Source organism: Felis catus, chromosome C1 (assembly GCF_018350175.1).
Source record: "Felis catus isolate Fca126 chromosome C1, F.catus_Fca126_mat1.0, whole genome shotgun sequence".
Lineage (NCBI taxonomy): Eukaryota > Metazoa > Chordata > Mammalia > Carnivora > Felidae > Felis > Felis catus.
In genome coordinates this window covers 11,824,456-11,841,535 of record NC_058375.1, presented here as the reverse complement: position 1 = coordinate 11,841,535, position 17,080 = coordinate 11,824,456, and the positions used below count along the sequence as shown (strand labels likewise).

At 46.0% G+C, this 17,080-nt stretch overlaps 1 protein-coding gene across 2 annotated transcripts in view; it reads left to right on the top strand.

The window, feature by feature from the left end:
- FBXO42 (F-box protein 42) overlaps positions 1-15,772 on the top strand; it is a 98,529-nt gene extending 82,757 nt beyond the window's left edge. For both annotated transcript variants that reach the window (XM_011284587.4, XM_019836250.2), the window contains 6 exons: positions 5,662-5,815; positions 7,011-7,121; positions 8,576-8,672; positions 9,159-9,215; positions 9,865-9,981; positions 10,872-15,772. In XM_011284587.4, coding sequence (XP_011282889.2) covers positions 5,662-5,815; positions 7,011-7,121; positions 8,576-8,672; positions 9,159-9,215; positions 9,865-9,981; positions 10,872-11,987 — 1,652 coding nt within the window. In that variant the 3' untranslated portion in view covers positions 11,988-15,772. The remainder of the gene's footprint in view (positions 1-5,661; positions 5,816-7,010; positions 7,122-8,575; positions 8,673-9,158; positions 9,216-9,864; positions 9,982-10,871) is intronic.
- Positions 15,773-17,080: the final 1,308 nt, after the last annotated feature.

The following is a 17,080-nucleotide window of genomic DNA, read 5'->3' as shown; positions in this document are numbered from 1 at the left end:
CAGCTCATGAGTTTGAGCCCTTCATCGGGCTCTGTGCTGACAGCATGGAGCCTGCTTGGGATTCTTTCTTCCTGTCTCTCTGCCCCTCCCTGGCTCACATTCTCTCCCTCCCTCCCTCCCCCCGCCCTCAAAAATAAATGAACGTTAAAAAAAAAAAAAAAAGAAATGATAAAATTAGGGACTTTTTAGAGAGGCTTCACACTGTTGATTTTTAAGTAACAAGAATTTGGGGCGCCTGGGTGGCTCAGTTGGTTGAGCGTCCGACTTTGGCTCAGGTCATGTTCTCACAGCTCGTGAGTTCAAGCCCTGCGTCGGGCTCTGTGCTGACAGCTCAGAGCCTGGAGCCTGCTTCGGATTCTGTGACTCCTTCTCTCTCTGCCCCTCTGCCTCTCACGCTCTGTCTCTCTCTGTCCCTCTCTCAAAAATAAATAAACATTAAAAAAACAAAAAAAAAATAGTAAAGTAACAAGAATTTTTTTTTAATGAAATTTATTGACAAATTGGTTTCCATACAACACCCAGTGCTCATCCCAAAAGGTGCCCTCCTCAATACCCATCACCCACCCTCTCAAGTAACAAGAATTTAAAAGTATTCAATTTGCAACAAATGCAAACATTATATGCATAATTGGGGTCGCAGAAAATTTGATATACCAGTATCTTTGACCTCTCCTTGGTGAACAATTTTATATAGAGGTTGTATGTTGAATTCTCTGCCTGCCCTCCCCTGCTGCTTCATTTGTTTTCTTATGGTAATTTTTTCCCACTTCCAAATTTGGGTGGAGGAACACAGTGAATTAACTTTAAGTGTGACCCTACTTTAGTTGGCTCAAAATGTTAAGATGCTGAAATTAAAGTGTGTATTTGTGACATGAAACAGGCCTTGGAAATACTGGATGAGGGAGTTCTCCCACTCCTTGGGATAGGAAGTAGAGGGAAGGATTTTGGCTTTCGCAAAGCTCAAGATATTTGTGTGAAATCACTTTGGAAAGTCCTTACCTAAGATAATCCATAAGGATTGAGTTGTCATTGTCACCGGCCCCAGTTTACCTTTCCTTGGAAAGTCCCGAGGACAAATAAAGGGTCCTGTAATAGAGGTAGGGTGTGACCCGGAGCCTTGTGGAGAAAAAGAGGTCCTAAGAATAGCCTTCTGTTCAATTTACTAAACTCTCATCTACTCTGTCTCTGTGGCCTACCTAATTAATTAAGACTTAGGAAAGTGCTTTTTCAGCTTTGAAACACTCCCACCTTTTACGGTATCTGACTTGTTTATGGCATCTACTCAGAAGGAATATCTCCATATGCATGAAGAGCAGCTTAATACAATGGCTAAGAATGAGTTTTAAATCCAGACTAAACGGGTCAGAATCCTGGCTTCACCACTTATTAGTTCTATGACCTTGGGTAAACTATTTATACGAGCTGTGCCTCTGTATTCTCATCTGTAAAATGGAAATAAAACTAGGAGTTTGGGGGAAGAATTAAACTTGCTTATACATGCAAAGCACTTAGGTGCCTAGCATATGATACATGCTTAATAAATATTAGTCATTATCATTAGTTGTAATTGCAATTTCTCTTAACAATCAAGACCCTGGGGCACCTGGGTGGCTCAGTCAGTTAAGCCTCTGACTCTTTAAAAAAAATTTTTTTTTCAACGTTTATTTATTTTTTGCGACAGAGAGAGACAGAGCATGAACGGGGGAGGGGCAGAGAGAGAGGGAGACACAGAATCGGAAACAGGCTCCAGGCTCTGAGCCATCAGCCCAGAGCCTGACGCGGGGCTCGAACTCACGGACCGCGAGATCGTGACCTGGCTGAAGTCGGACGCTTAACCGACTGCGCCACCCAGGCGCCCCAAGCCTCTGACTCTTGATTTCCGCGCCGGTCCTGGTCTCACGATTCATAATGGGTCCGCTGACAGCCTGCTTGGGATTCTCTTTCTCTCTGTGTCCTTCCTGCTTGCTCTCTCGCTCTCTCCTGTGCGCGTGTGTTTTCTCAAAATAAGTAAATAAACTTCAAAAAAAAAAGTAGGAAAAAGTCAAGTTACCCATCCATTCCTAGCATCCCCATAGCCCCTAAAACAGACACACTGTCACTTGCTACTTTCAGTTTCCACCTAATAAAGCATGGGCGTTGATTGTTCTAAGACAAATAAAGAGCCACCGAGTTTTTTTTAAGGTTTATTTATTTTTGAGAGAGTGCGAGCAGGGGAGGTACAGAAAGAGAGGGGGACAGAGGAGCTGAAGCTGGCTCCGTGCTGACAGCAGAGAACCTGATGCAGGGCTCAAACTCACACATCGTTAGATCATGACCTGAGCCACCCGGGTGCCCCCAGAGCCGCATGATTTTTAATTACCACGTACTGTTTTTTTTATATGGGTATTTCTTGGTCTACTTTAACACTTTAAATGAGCATCTTTGTATCTATTTCTTTTTTCATTTTGCCCAGCTATCATTAGATTAATCCTTAGAAATGGAATTACTGATTGAAGTATATGCTTTCAATACTGATTGAAAGTATATGCACTTAAAATTTTTTGATATAAATTTGATACAAGTGTTCAACGAAAAGTTCTGTTTGGGGGTGCCTGGCTGGCTCAGTCAGTTGAGCATCCGACTCTTGATTTCAGCTCTGGTCATGATCCCAGGGTTGTGGGATCAAGCCCTGTGTTGGACTCCTTGCTGGCCATGGTGCCTGCCTGAGATTCTCTCTCCTTCTCTCCCTCTCCCCTGCTTTCTCTCTCTCCAGAAATAAAATAAATTCTGTTTGGTTGTTTCCATGTCTTTTAACTTAATTTTTTTTAAGTAAGCTCTAGGCCCAACACGGGACTTCACCTTACAACCCTGAGATCAGTAGTCCACACGCTCCGCCGATGGAGCCAGCCAGGTGCCCCTGATTGTTTCCATGTTTTGCTGTTTTGGGAACCCTGGGTCTGCTGCCTCATTTTATTCTTTTAAGCTTTTATTTAATTTCCGGTTAGTTAACGTACAGTGTATGTAGTATTAGTTTCAGGTGCATAATATAGTGATTCAGCGTTTCCATACAGTGTCCTCTGCTCATCACAAGTGTGCTCCTTAATCCCCTCACCTATTTAACCCGTGCCCCTACCCACCTTCCCTCTGGTGCCATCAGTGTGTTCTCTACAGCTACGAGTCTGTCTGTTGGTTTCTCTTTTTCCTTTTGCTCATTTGTTTGTTTGTTTGGTCTTTTTTTTTTTTCTCCTGTTGATTACCTTTTTTTTTGTTTGTTCGTTTGTTCTGTTTTTAAATTCAAGTTAGTTAACATACAGTGTAGTATTGGTTTCAGGACTAGAACCCAGTGATTCATCACTTACATAGAACAGCCAGTACTCATCCCAACAGATGCCTTCCTTAATACCCTTCACCCATTTAGCCCATTCCCCCCAGCAACCCTCAGTTTGTTCTCTGTATTTGACTCTCTTAAGGTTTGCCTCTTTCTCTGTCTTTATCTTATTTTTCCTTCCCTTCCTCTGTGTTCATCTGCTGTGTTTCTTAAATTCCGCATATGAGTGAAATCATATGACACTCGCTTTCTCTGACTTATTTCGCTTAGCAAATAATACACTCTGGTTCCATCCACGTTGTTGCAAATGGCAAGATTTCATTCATTTTGGTCACCAGGTACTATTCCATTGTGTGTGTGTGTGTGTGTGTGTGTGTGTGTGTGTGTGTGTGTGTGTACACACACACACACACACCCCATATCTTCTTTATTTGTCATTCTCTTACTGACTTATTTTGCTTAGCATCATACTCTCTAGCTCCATCCATTTCGTTGCAAATGGTGCTGCTTTACTTTATACACTTGATTTTAAAAGCCAGGATTTCCAGGTTTTCACATCCAAACCCAGATTTTAGTCTGGTAGGTTTTTTAAGCTTTTCCCAACTTTTTCATAGTATTTATGAGTTCCAAGGTAAGGGTAAGAACTTGAAGCTTTGTTTGATATTTCACAAATTAAATAATTTGGGGACAATACTAACATTTCAACTAGACCGTTGTATTAGTTAGGTTTTCTCGTTGGTCTAGGAGGCTTCCTCCCGGGAAGGCAAAAAGTTTTTACCCCAGAAATCACAAGACTCTGTGAAGGACAATAGCCCCCTTAGTCATGATACCTGGGGGGTAGGAGGGTAGCAAGAGCGAACTCATGCAATACCTCAGCCAATATGACCTCAGTCTGTGCTGCCGATTGACAGGAGAATCATTCCTAGAGAAGACTCATTTCTGTGGTCAGATCCTGTCTGGATTGGTGTCTGTTCTATTAGAAAAGTATTCAGAATAGCTGATGCCACATCATACTCTGAGATGCCCACTCCATATTCTGAGAATTGGTACCTTCTCGTTACATGGTAAGTTACTCTTAAGTTGGATCCCAAGAAGACCATCACTTACTCTGCCTTTTCAACCTTGAGACTTTGTCATCAACACCGTGTCCCCAAAAACCCTTTGCTGAAGGGGAAGGCACCTCTGTCTCCTGGAATGGGAGCACCTCCGCTGCCATGAGGTTAATACACTGTTGGGATTCCTTCTGCTGATGATTTTTGTCTTTTTTTAAGGGACCCTGCAGCTTTAACATTTTTTTTTCTTGAATATTAGTATTTACTGACACCTGGGTACATATGTACATATTTACGTATGTATTGAGACAGATTTCTTTGGTCTTAAGCAAACTAAAGCAAACTTACTCTGGCATGCAGAGTAAGAGGTTGGGAGAACTAGCAGTTGTTACATAAATGCAGAAAGGGCTCAGAAAAATCATGCTCCTGTGTGACATTTGTTATCCATAAGGTTTTCTAGCATAAGGCACATTTCTGTTGTTCCAAAGTTTGGTCAGCAAAGCTCACAGATCCAGCCTGGAGGGCCTTCATAGCCACTCTTGGTACCGCGGCCTACATCTTCACTGGAATGTCTTCACACTGCGCCTGAAATTTCGCCCCCATTTGTGCTAGTGAAACCCACAGTTAGAGGCCTAGAGGCCACTATGCTAACAAATGCGAACTGCGTGCCTCCCTTTTTACCTGTGTTGGGTAACAGCAGTTATTGTATATTTTAAGTTGCATCCAGGAACTAGCCTGTATATATACTCCTTGATCTGTTACTTTCTTTCCTTTGTTATGTCTATTAAGCTTATTAAAGGGATGGGCAGGAGAGTCAACATTTATTGAGCACCTACTAGGTGCCAGGCACTGTGCTGTGTGCTTCAGATGTATTATTTAATACTCAAAACAGCCTTATGAGATAGGTACTCTCATCCCTCATTTCAGGTAAGCAAACTAAGTAACTTTCCTCTAATTCAGGTTTCTCTGCTTTAATTATAAAAGACGTATAAATTGATAGTGATATTGTAATAGTCGATGTAGCTATTGATGGTAGCTACACTTGTGTTGAACTTAGCATAGAGTATAAACTTGTGGAATCACTATGTTGTAACATTGTGTGTCAACTATACAAAAAAAAATGTGTAAATTGATGATGGTTTTCTGTCAGACCTGCAAACCAGTTTTGTCTCCGCCTTTCCCTTATGTTTTATGGTATTGGTTCCCCTTTTGTGACTCTTCCAGGGAATGGTCATATATAGACAACCTCCCTACCGCTTGTGAGACCCTGAATCCTGATGATGGTGTTATTGACTTTCCTAGGGTCCTATCCTTCCCCTAAAGCTGGGGCAACTCTGGTCGTGTACAAGGACCTGCTGGTGCTGTTTGGTGGCTGGACGCGGCCAAGCCCTTATCCCCTACACCAACCAGAGAGATTCTTTGATGAAATACATACTTACTCACCCTCTAAAAACTGGTAAGCCACAAAGATAAGATTCTTCCAATCTGGAATAAAAGATTTTAGATAAATGGATTCCTGGGGTGCCTGGGTGGCTCCGTCAGTTAAGCGTCTGACTCTTGATTTCAGCTCAGGTCATGATCTTGCCATCCTGAGATCAAGCCCCTCCTTGGGCTCCACTCTGGGCTCCTCACTGGGCATGGAGCCTGCTTAGGATTCTCTTTCTCCTTCTGCCCCTCCGCTGCTTGTGCTCACTCTCTCTCTCTCAAAATAAATTAAAAAAAAAATATATATATATATATATATATACACACATATATATACACACACACACACATATTTATATATACATACATATATGAATAAATGAATCTTTCTGTGACCAGGAATCTCTTTGAGAATTTGGTAAAAGCTTGGACTCTTTTCCAGGAAAAAAATTTACGTATGCATAGATTTTGCTGACAGTTTCAGAGAGTTTACAGGACCCCCTGAAAACCTAAAGCTAAGGGGTGTCCGGCTGGCTCAGTCGGTAAGAGCATGTGACTCTTGATCTCCAGGTCGTGAGTTCAGGCTGATAGAGCTTATGTTTTTAAAAGAGTTTTGTTGTTGTTGCTGTTGTTGTTAAGTTTAGAGAAAAGGTTAAAAATTTTTTGAAAGAAAAAGAAACTAAAGCTATGAACCTTTATTCCCAAGAGAAAAAGTGGAAGAGATTTATTCCTCTTCCTAGAGAAATGAATGTGCCAGTTGGAGAATAGGTCTGGCTGCTGAGTCCCCAGGTGTGCCGTGGATTCAGATGATTCATTGTTGTCCCCAAGACTGACTCCTGACTCTTTTTCCTTTGTTCTTGGAACAGACTACTTAGTACAGGGCTCTCAGTAGCTGCAGCTGATCGGGACTGTAGAAGGAAGTACAGGTGATGCTCCTTTAGCACGCTAGCCTGGAGCGGCGAAGAGCCACGATGGCTTCCCTGGTCCTCTCTCCACTCTACCTCCAAGCCATACACACTGAGAACTTGAAAGTGAATATAGCTTCAGCAGGTTTATAAGAAGGGCATAAATACCTTCTGCCATCCTCCATTTATTATCCTACCAGTAGCTCTGCTGAGGGTGATAGAATCGTCCCGTCAAGTGGATACTGACTTACTGCTGCCACCTGAAACACACACGACCAGGTGGTGCTGACTTCTTGGCTTCTTTCTGTCTTTTTATATTAGGTGGAACTGCATTGTGACGACCCACGGGCCACCTCCCATGGCTGGCCATTCCTCCTGTGTGATAGATGATAAAATGATTGTCTTTGGTGGCTCCTTAGGATCCCGGCAAATGTAAGTATATTTGGTTTGCTGACTATCAACCTGAAGGTAAATACTCCTGGGAATAACAGGTCAGAGGCGTGAACTAGTCAGGTTAGTATTCCTGAGCATGGTTCTAATTAATCCAAGCACGTGTTGCTTCCTAGCATTCCAGTTGTTGATCCCCTCATCATAGCGCAATACATTGGAAACCTTCCTCCATAAAGTCAGAGCCGTGTAGGATCTTTTTATTTGGTATGTGGTTCATTCGGTGGGATCACATTCTGAGATAGCCTCCACCTTGTCTGTTTCCACCTGTGCTCACGGAAGGCTGCTGTCCGAGAAGCACAGGGTGCTTTTACCTGCTCTCCTTTGTGAGCCAGCCTGTGCCCTTTTGGGCTTCAGCGGAGAGAGCTAGATTGACAGGACAGGTGAAAATGGTTCCTTCTCCAGACAGGATGGTTTGGGGGAGTGGGTAGGAGCAAGAAATCTGTCAGGTCTGATACACCCACTGTCCTCATCATCTCTGGCCGTGACTCAGCAGCTCAGGCCAACGTCAAGAGCCAGAGCCATCCATCTGAATCCCTCTTTATCTGGTTTGGTGGGAGCTGCAGTAGTGGTCATTTTCCCTGTGCTCTGAAAGGCAGGTTGATGGGCTGTCAGCAGTAAAACCATTCCAGACCCAACCCTGTTCCCTGTCAGGCAGCGTACCCCACATCTTCCTGTTTTAAAACAGTTGAGACACCGTGAGCTGCCCTTCAGCTGAGACAGTTTAGGGCTTTACGGTATGAGAGTTCTTATTCCGTGTTTCTCTATGTGAATAAACGACCTTAGCAAGATGACTGTAAAATAGAGACTGCCTTTCAGGAGTCTGTCCTTGCTGTACTGGTCCCTTGGGGGTTGGGGATGCCAGTTTGTCCTTGATAAAACTGCAGATCTCATTAGCCACGGTGAAATTAATTTGTATAGCCAGAATTGACAAATCTTTATCTCCTAGACAATCATAGAGCTACTTTTTGCATCAGTTTTTTTCTCTTCCTTGTGGCTTTTGCTTTTGAAAGACTGTATCTTGACCAGTAGCTGTTGCCAACTAAACTTCCAACGAAAATTCATTCTTACTTTAGATACTAGTATGTCGCTGTAGGTTTGACTCAAAAGAGGACTTACGGGTCAGTGGGAAGAACAAAGGTTTGAAGTTCTTGAGGTGGGTTCCAGGGAAAGAAGGGGAAGAAAAATATAATTTAAGATGGCATCAGCATGGCACTTTGCTAGGCATCTTTATAAATGTGACTTCAAGGGGCACCTGGCTGGCTCAGTTGGTAGAGCATGCAACTTTTGATCTCAGGGTTGTGATTTCAGGCCCCATGTTCAGCATGGAGCCTACTTAAAAATAATAATAAATAAAATATCAATGTAACTTCATTTATATCAGCTCTGGGGTCCCTGGTGGCTCCTGACTCCTTCATTCTCCTGTCCTTATCTTATAGGAGCAACGATGTCTGGGTCCTTGACCTCGAGCAGTGGGCGTGGTCCAAGCCGAACATCTCCGGCCCCAGTCCTCATCCTCGAGGTGGCCAATCTCAGGTGCTCAGGAATTAAAATAACTATTCAGCAAACACTGTAGCATCTTCCTGTTAGGATGGGAAAGGGAGGAGGGAGTCAGGTAAGATGCCAACATGCATAAGCCAAAGAGACTTTGTCGTTCTTTTTTGCTGGTATTTATTTTTCAACTTCTAATGGGTTGTATTAATTTTTAGTGGCTTTATATTATGCCTCTCCCCAAAGCATTTACTTTGCTATTTCATTTCTCAAAAGAGAACCCTGCATTTTATGTGGTTGGTATGCTCATTTTAATGTTTGATCAACAAAGGATATATCCATTCAGGTGAATCATCAGTAATTTGCCCCCAGACATCAGAATTAACATGGTTTGGGGAGACTGGAGAGCTTATGATGACTAGAATACTCTCATTTGGGATCTGGGTAGGCTGTTTTCATATACCACTGATGCGTAGGAGGTCAGGTGCCTGTGTCTTTGTAGTTTTATTTTAAATGTCTTCCTCTCCCCAGATTGTCATAGATGATGCAACTATCTTAATCCTTGGAGGGTGTGGCGGTCCCAACGCTGTGAGTATTGCTGGTGTGGCATATTCCAATGCACACGTTGCTAAGTGTTCGAAACTTGTTTCCCTGTGTCACCTTGTAAGCAGTGATAAGACCATTTCCACATTTGTACTTAGAGAATACGTTTTCACTTTGGGTATATATATAACCTTTGTATTTTCTGGCTGAGATCTGCTTTTTGTTTTTGTTTTTTGGAGGGGGGAGAGGTGCTTTTAATCAGAGATGTTCGTCTCTTAAATATTTGTATATTCTCCCTACTCCTACTTCCTCTTTTAGGCTGTAATGGGCTGTCATGTTTCTAGGAGGAGTGGGACAGAAAAACAGTTTACATGGAATTTATTTAAGAATGCAGATTCAGAAAGTTATGGATAGGTATTATTTACGCCACCTACGCATGCGCTGTACCACAGGCAAAATTTAGAACCACTTAAAATTCATTCGTAGGTCACAAGCACAATTTCATATTTCCAGGCCAGTGGTGGTATATGAATAAATGAAGGGGCATGAATGAATGACTAACCAAAAATTTTGCTCTTCTGAAGAGCCCACACACTCTCTAGACCAAACAGCATGGCTTTGAGATTCCAACTATGTGTGTATGTTTTGTAACCTATACCACACCTGAGCCCTCCTGTCGGTCCTTCTCTTACAGCTCTTCAAGGATGCTTGGTTGTTGCACATGCATTCAGGCCCCTGGGCCTGGCAGCCACTCAAGGTAGAAAATGAAGATCATGGGGCTCCAGAACTGTGGTGCCATCCAGCTTGCCGGGTGAGCAGAGGACTGACAGGCCAGTGAGAGAGGACGTCCTAACTGTGGGGCCAAATTAGCTCGTCAGACTTCCAAGCAAATTTGTATAGAAATGAAAAACACCTTGACATCATAAAAGAAGTGGGCATTAACCATAACTCCTTGGGCATTGCTCATATATGAACCTTTAGATGAGAAACCTGTGTGGGCCCCACTGATCCTTTTTTTTTTTTTCTTTTAAGTGTATTTAGTTATGTAATCTCAACACCCAACGTGGGGCTCGAACTCACAACCTCAAGATCAAGAGTAGCACATTCTCCTGACTGACCTAGCCAGGCGCTCCCCACCCCACCCCATATACCCCACTGATCCTTTTAGTGCTAGCTTTTTTTTTTTTTTTTTTTTAATATTTATTTATTTTTGAGACAGAGAGAGACAGAGCATGAACGGGGGAGGGTCAGAGAGAGGGAGACACAGAATCTGAAACAGGCTCCAGGCTCTGAGCTGTCAGCACGGAGCCCGACGCGGGGCTCGAACCCATGGACCATGAGATCATGACCTGAGCCGAAGTCAGCCGCTTAACCGACTGAGCCACCCAGGCGCCCCTAGTGCTAGCTTTTTAAGCATCTCTTTGTCTATGAACCTTTCTTCAGGGTCCCCAAACCAAAACTGATTCCTCCCTCCACCCCTCCCCTGTCCTGTACATACAACTCTAATGGTAACACCTGTCACGCTGCAGCAAAAATTATCCCCGTGTCTATCTCCCCTTCTAGCCTAGAAGGCAGGCTCCATTATTTTCATCTCAGTGTCTCAGGTACCTACAAAATGCCTGGCCTCCCCAGATGCTCATGATCAAATGTTTGCCGTTTAGACGAATGGTCAGAACTGAGCACAGGTCTTTTGTCTTCCAGGTGGGGCAGTGTGTGGTGGTCTTCAGTCAGGCTCCTAGCGGGAGAGCCCCACTCAGCCCAAGTTTGAACTCTCGCCCATCACCTATCAGCGCCACTCCTCCAGCCCTGGTTCCCGAAACCCGAGAGTACCGCTCTCAGTCTCCAGTAAGGAGTATGGATGAAGCTCCTTGTGTTAACGGCCGCTGGGGAACACTGAGGCCCAGAGCTCAAAGGCAGACCCCCTCAAGTTCCCGGGAAGGGAGCCTGTCCCCAGCCAGAGGAGATGGCTCCCCCATCCTCAATGGTGGGAATTTGTCTCCAGGAACAGCAGTGATTGGTGGCTCTTCCTTGGACAGCCCTGTGCAGGCCGTGTCTCCTAGCACTCCATCTACCACTGACGGATATGACCTCAAAATGGGACTTTCTTTGGCCCCCCGACGAGGGTCACTACCAGATCAGAAAGATCTGAGGTTAGGATCAATAGATCTGAATTGGGATCTGAAACCCACTTCGAGTAGCAATCATATGGATGGTGTGGACAACAGGACAGTTGGGGGAAGCACGAGACACCCTCCCGAACAGACGAATGGTGTGCATACCCCACCACACGTGGCCAGCGCCCTTGCAGGGGCTGTCTCCCCAGGTGCCCTGCGTCGGAGCCTAGAAGCCATCAAAGCAATGTCATCCAGAGGCCCCTCAGCGTCCACAGCACTCAGTCCTCCTCTGGGGTCTTCTCCAGGCTCCCCCGGAAGCCAGAACCCGAGCAGTGGAGAAACAGTGCCCGTCCCTCGCCCAGGGCCTGCCCAAGGGGATGGGCATTCCTTACCTCCCATTGCCCGCCGCCTGGGCCACCACCCTCCGCAGTCCCTGAATGTGGGCAAACCTTTGTACCAGAGTATGAACTGCAAGCCCATGCAGATGTACGTGCTAGACATTAAAGACACCAAGGAGAAGGGGCGGGTCAAATGGAAAGTATTTAATAGCAGTTCTGTGGTCGGACCTCCTGAAACCAGCCTGCACACAGTGGTACAAGGCAGGGGCGAACTCATCATATTTGGAGGACTCATGGACAAGAAACAGAATGTGAAGTACTATCCAAAAACAAACGCCTTGTACTTTGTGCGAGCAAAGAGATAATATGTTCTAAACCCCCTTCCCTTTCTGTGGCTTTTAATTTTCCAGTGTGCAAGCATTTGGACTGCGAGTTGGGAAAACAAAGGACAGAATTACCCCATAAACCAAACCCCCAGTTCCCAGCCTCACTCACTGCAGGCTGGGGTCAAACCTCCATTACGAAAAAAATTATATATAAATATATAAATATATATTATATAGCCAACTGTGTTTACAGAGAGGGAGAGGTCTCCGTCCTGGTTCAGATCAAATTGTTGCTGTGTTTTAGCAGAGGCTCGGCTGCCTTTTTCTACATTGCTGGTAACTAGACCAAGAATTTAGGGAACAGACTAATGTCAGAACGTGACCTAAGGCAACTGAAGAGCCCCCATAAGTCCTTACGTGGCCTTCTTGGAGTTAGAGAAAGAGCGTGTGTAAGGTGCACAGGTGGAGGCTCCAGACCCACGAGCTCCAGGAGCTGGCAGGGGCAAAGGAGCCTGTAGAGAACTGTTCCTCCCTTCCCTTGAAAAGCACAGAGGACCCGAGCGGTAATGCCCTCTGCCTGGCCCCGTTCTGCCCTCGTGACTGAGGAAGGTTACCCAGCCGGGAATTCTTTTCCACGTGTGTGTGCCAGGATCACCGTGAGACGATGTTTATGCAGACACGCCTGTCTACCTCGTGTCCACTGGTCTTTTGCGTGCTCCCTCTGTGTCTCAGAAAAAACATTTTGGTGTCTGATTTTGGAATTTTCTGACAATCGTATTTGATTGCAAGTTGCCAAAAACCACATTTGTTCCCTTAAAACTTGATCCTCAGAGGCTGCCTTTTTCTTTTCTTTTTTTTGGGGGGGGGGGCATATGTGGATTTTTTTTTTTTTTAAGCCCTAAAAGCTTTCTCATTTTCTGTTTCTCTTACAAAGCTAAGGTGCCCAGGGAAATCTCTTAGAGATATTTCTTTTCTGGAACCCTTTCTCTGGGATCACTTAGGAGGCTGGTAGGGAATTCCAAGATGCCAGTATCATGAGAAATCCTTGAAGCATCAAAAAATACCGTTTTTTCCCTTTGGGGCTTGTTTTTACTTCCAGAGCACATGGGGCCCACCCGTCCATATTCATGCAATGTGGAAATTGATCCTGGAAGGAAATCCTAGTGATAGCTCCTTCTAGAAATGATTTTTGCCCTTGTCGTGACATGCGTTTTTCTGCCTGGCTGTTGAGTGGTGGTTGGGTTGAGCATCGTGTGCTTAGCGTCTTTGCAAGGCTGACCTCGGGAGCAGCCCCTCCTTTGTGATTGTGCTGTTCACGTATGACACAAATAAGGTTTGGGTTTTTATTTCACGCCATTTCTGAGATAAAGTGCAACCAACTGGAGCATGTCTTTGGTTGACATAGGAAGTTACAAGTTTACCAATCTTCTTGGAAGTTACCAGTCTCTAAACCATGGGCGTAGGAGGACGTAGGAGATGTTAGAATAAAGTCAAATGTCACCACTTAAATGTGGATTCTTGGTGATTTCTCATCAGTGCAAAGAGGATTTTTACTTTGCCCTTAGGATTTGAATTTCAAAACATTGCATTTCCCATCTTTCACACTCCCCTTTTTCTTGTTCGCATTTCCCAAGCACAAGCCTGCTACAGCTGGCCCTGGGTCCTGGCTCTCGGCCAGCACTTAGCAGTCTGTCCGATAAGTGTGTTTTCTCCTATTACATCATGTTGAATTCTTTCCCCTGGCCATTAGCTTTTACACTGTGGTCTCGGTGGGAAAGCCCCTGTGGTGCCAAGCGCAGGAAGGGGCCAGCTCGCAGGGAGAGGTCTGTGTTCCAGAAACTGTTCCATGTGCTCCCTTAGATGAGGAAACCACCAAGCCTACTTGCTGTGGTGTGCACCTACTCACAGCTCAGCGCTTAGCTTTCCAGACTCCTCGCTCTTGGGCTGTTGCCGGTCCTTCTTTGGCAAAGACTGTTAGACCACGTGGGGTCCTTATTCACAAGATCAAGCAGCCTGTGAGATTAGATACTACACTGTTGCCATTGCTGAACCTTGTTTATGACGTTGCACTTGCGCATGGACAGCATCTCCTAACTCAGTTCCTATTGAAATATAAGGTATTTGGAAGCCTGAAAGTTCAGACTCTCAACTTGGTGATCATTCCCTTTGTCCTGTGGCCTCCCTAAGCCAGCTGTTAGCTTGTGGATTCCCTCCGTTTTCCCCAAACAGGGAGGCCGTGGAGATGATGATGCTCTTAGAAAGTAACCAGCTCCTCGGCACTCCGTGGCATCCAGTATTGTCTACACCGCTCCGAACCAGGCTGTTGACAGCTCCTTAAGAAAAATCTGCCTCATCCGCACCCGGTGGTGTTGGTCTCGGTGGCTCCTGGGCACTGTGGGCAGATACCTTAGGAGAGCGACTCGACACAGTCAAGGCGATTGTGTCCTCAGGCCCTTGTGAAGCCGCACGCGCGCGCGCTGGGACTCCAGGCGTCTCGGCTGCGGAGAGCATTCTGCCAGCCCCCCGGGGGTGCTTCCGCCAGGTCACGTCTAACCACAACTCTGGTTTTTGACATGACGCCAGTTTTGTCTTAAAATTCACTGAGAAAAAGGAGACGATTTCTTAAGCCTTCAGGACCACCTAAATTAGCAACTATTTATCAGTATTTAAGTATTTAAAATACATTTTGTTTCTACTTGAAGCTTTAACCCCTTCCATTCCTGCAAGTGTGCCTTTGTGAGCCCCATGTCCTGTCCGCTTCATCGGCCACCCTGCTGAGACTCTCACGTGAGAGTCTTGGTGTCTTCCTTTCCTCTTGGACGGAGCTTCCCTTTCCTCACTTTACAGGCTGGGCAGCAGAGAGGGTTCTGTGTTTGCGTTCACATTTCTACTAACGTGGATGGTGGGCTGCATAAACACCCCTTCATCCCCCCCAAATAGTATATTTTAGGAGCACAAATGAGGTGTTGAAACAAGCTTAAATTTAGTTGTAATACTAGGCTCACTCTCCTTCCGGCCTTCTACGGATTGATCTGATTTTAATGTTTGAGTTCTGTATCAAGAGCTAAAACCATGAACTATCCTAGGAACTGTGTTGGAACTCTTTAGAGAAAAGAAGAAGAGGAGGATGAAAGAAAACCAGCTTGAGAAGTCTTGACTTTGGAGAACAGAAAGCCACCAGCTGTTGGAGAACAGAGGGATACTTCCTGTCCTCTGACTTTATCTTTCTGTTTCCGTCTGCTTTGCTCTTTCCTTCCCCGTAAAAGTGATGTTCCTGGTGGGTTTGTCCGTCTGTCCTTGTCCTTGTGGTGATCCTGGCATGGTGATGTGCTCTGCTTTGCGTTGTCTGTGCTCTCTTACCAGTGCACGAGTCAGTGGGGAGGATCTGAATACCCCCAGGGGCAAGGAAGCCGAACTCTGAGGCCTGCATCCCGTGCAGCCTCCCCGCGAAGTGCAGAAGGCATGTTCTGCACGGTCAGCAGTAAGTGGCTCCCTCTCACTCTGTCCCTTGTCAAATGAGAGCAACCCCTAGGTGTTAACTCCACCCCTGCTCTCTTTCCTTCGCTCTGCTCCCCTCCCGCCAACCAGGGTACATGTCAGCGCACACCCATCGTGCCCTGGCGAAGCTGGTGCTGTGAGTGAGGTTTCCCTGCAACTCAGGGGTCCCAGGTGGCTTCCCCTGAGATGGTCATCTTAGGCACGTAACAGTGTAGGAATGAAAAGTGGACTTCACTAATATCTAAATCTCTGTCTGTTTCACTTTTTGTTAAGGTTTTCCCTGATGACTTTTTAGCAATTTAACAAATAAAACAAAATGGACAGAATGGTCTTAACTGTTTTATTAGTAGAAAAGAAAGAAGAAAGAAAGCTGTAGTAGCAAGCAGTTGAGGTTGGAGACGGAAGTTGAAAGCAAGGTAGTTGGGAGACTCCCTCCTCCTCTGGGAGGGGTGTGTTTTGGGGTTGAGGTGGAGAGCTGCCCTTCCCCAGGGACAGCTCCATTTAACAGTGACGTGGCTCCCTCAGTCCTGCTTGAAGGACTTGGTGTTTCAGAGCCTCAGTTACTACCCTGTGGTGCACACCTAAGAGAGGTGATCGGCTTGGAGCGGAGGCCCCGGGGGCCAGCACAACAGCCACCCCGTCACTGGCCTCCTGGGCAAGACGAGGACACGGAGCCCTTGGATCTTGGGACATAATCGCAGATGGTGGTGAGAAGCAGGCCTGCGGCTCTAGAGGCCTCTGACCTGATCTCGCCTTCCCCCTGTTAGTACTTCCCCTTGGATACAGGTTTCCTCATCTGTAATTTTAGTTGTTTTCATCTGAAAGGATCGTGAGGGTGAACCGAAGTTGAATACGAAAGCACTAGCACAGGCCCTGGCACACGGCGAGAGCTCGTTAGGTGGTGGGTAGTGTTTGTAATTAACCCTTGAGAAAAATACAGGATCGTGAAGGAAAGGGTTGGGCTCGTCGTGTAAACCGTCACGAGCGTGCCCCTGCTGAGGATTATGCGTGTCTGTGGTCGTCCGGGTCATCTTTTAGATGTCACCGTGAGAACCTCTGGGGCTTTTGCCTCTCGGGAGCAGTAAGTAGCAGCTGCTGCCATCAATCAGGTCAGAACTGTCTCATCGTTTAATCTCCCTTCCGGACTTCATTCTGCGGTGTGCTCGTTGAATTCTGCCTCCGGCACGTGAGGTGTCCTTCTGCCTGGTTGCAAGGGCACAGTTAGTGGGCTCCCAGTTTGGAAGTGTCGATTAGGGACCGACGACACGAGTCTGCCCGGTTGTGTGGGGGCCTGGGAGGAGACAGGCACCACCAGGGCAGGGGGCTGCCCCAGTGCTGAAGCCACCTGCCAGATCCTCACACCCACGGGCCTTTGGGCCGAGCACCATCACGGGCTTTTCGTTCAGCGGTTACTGTACCAACTTCGTCCCAGGTTCAGGTGCTGTGGAGCTGCGGCTGTCATCCCGTCTGCACGGTTGTGTTTCCCAAGCTGTGGGGTGAACCTTCCACCTCTAACAGCAGGTGGTCTGATGCTGTCTGTTCCGTTTACCATACTTTAAGGCGGATAGCAAACTACAGCATGGTCTGGGGAAGGGCCCTGGGGTACAAATGGCCCAGCACCACGTGCTGGCTGC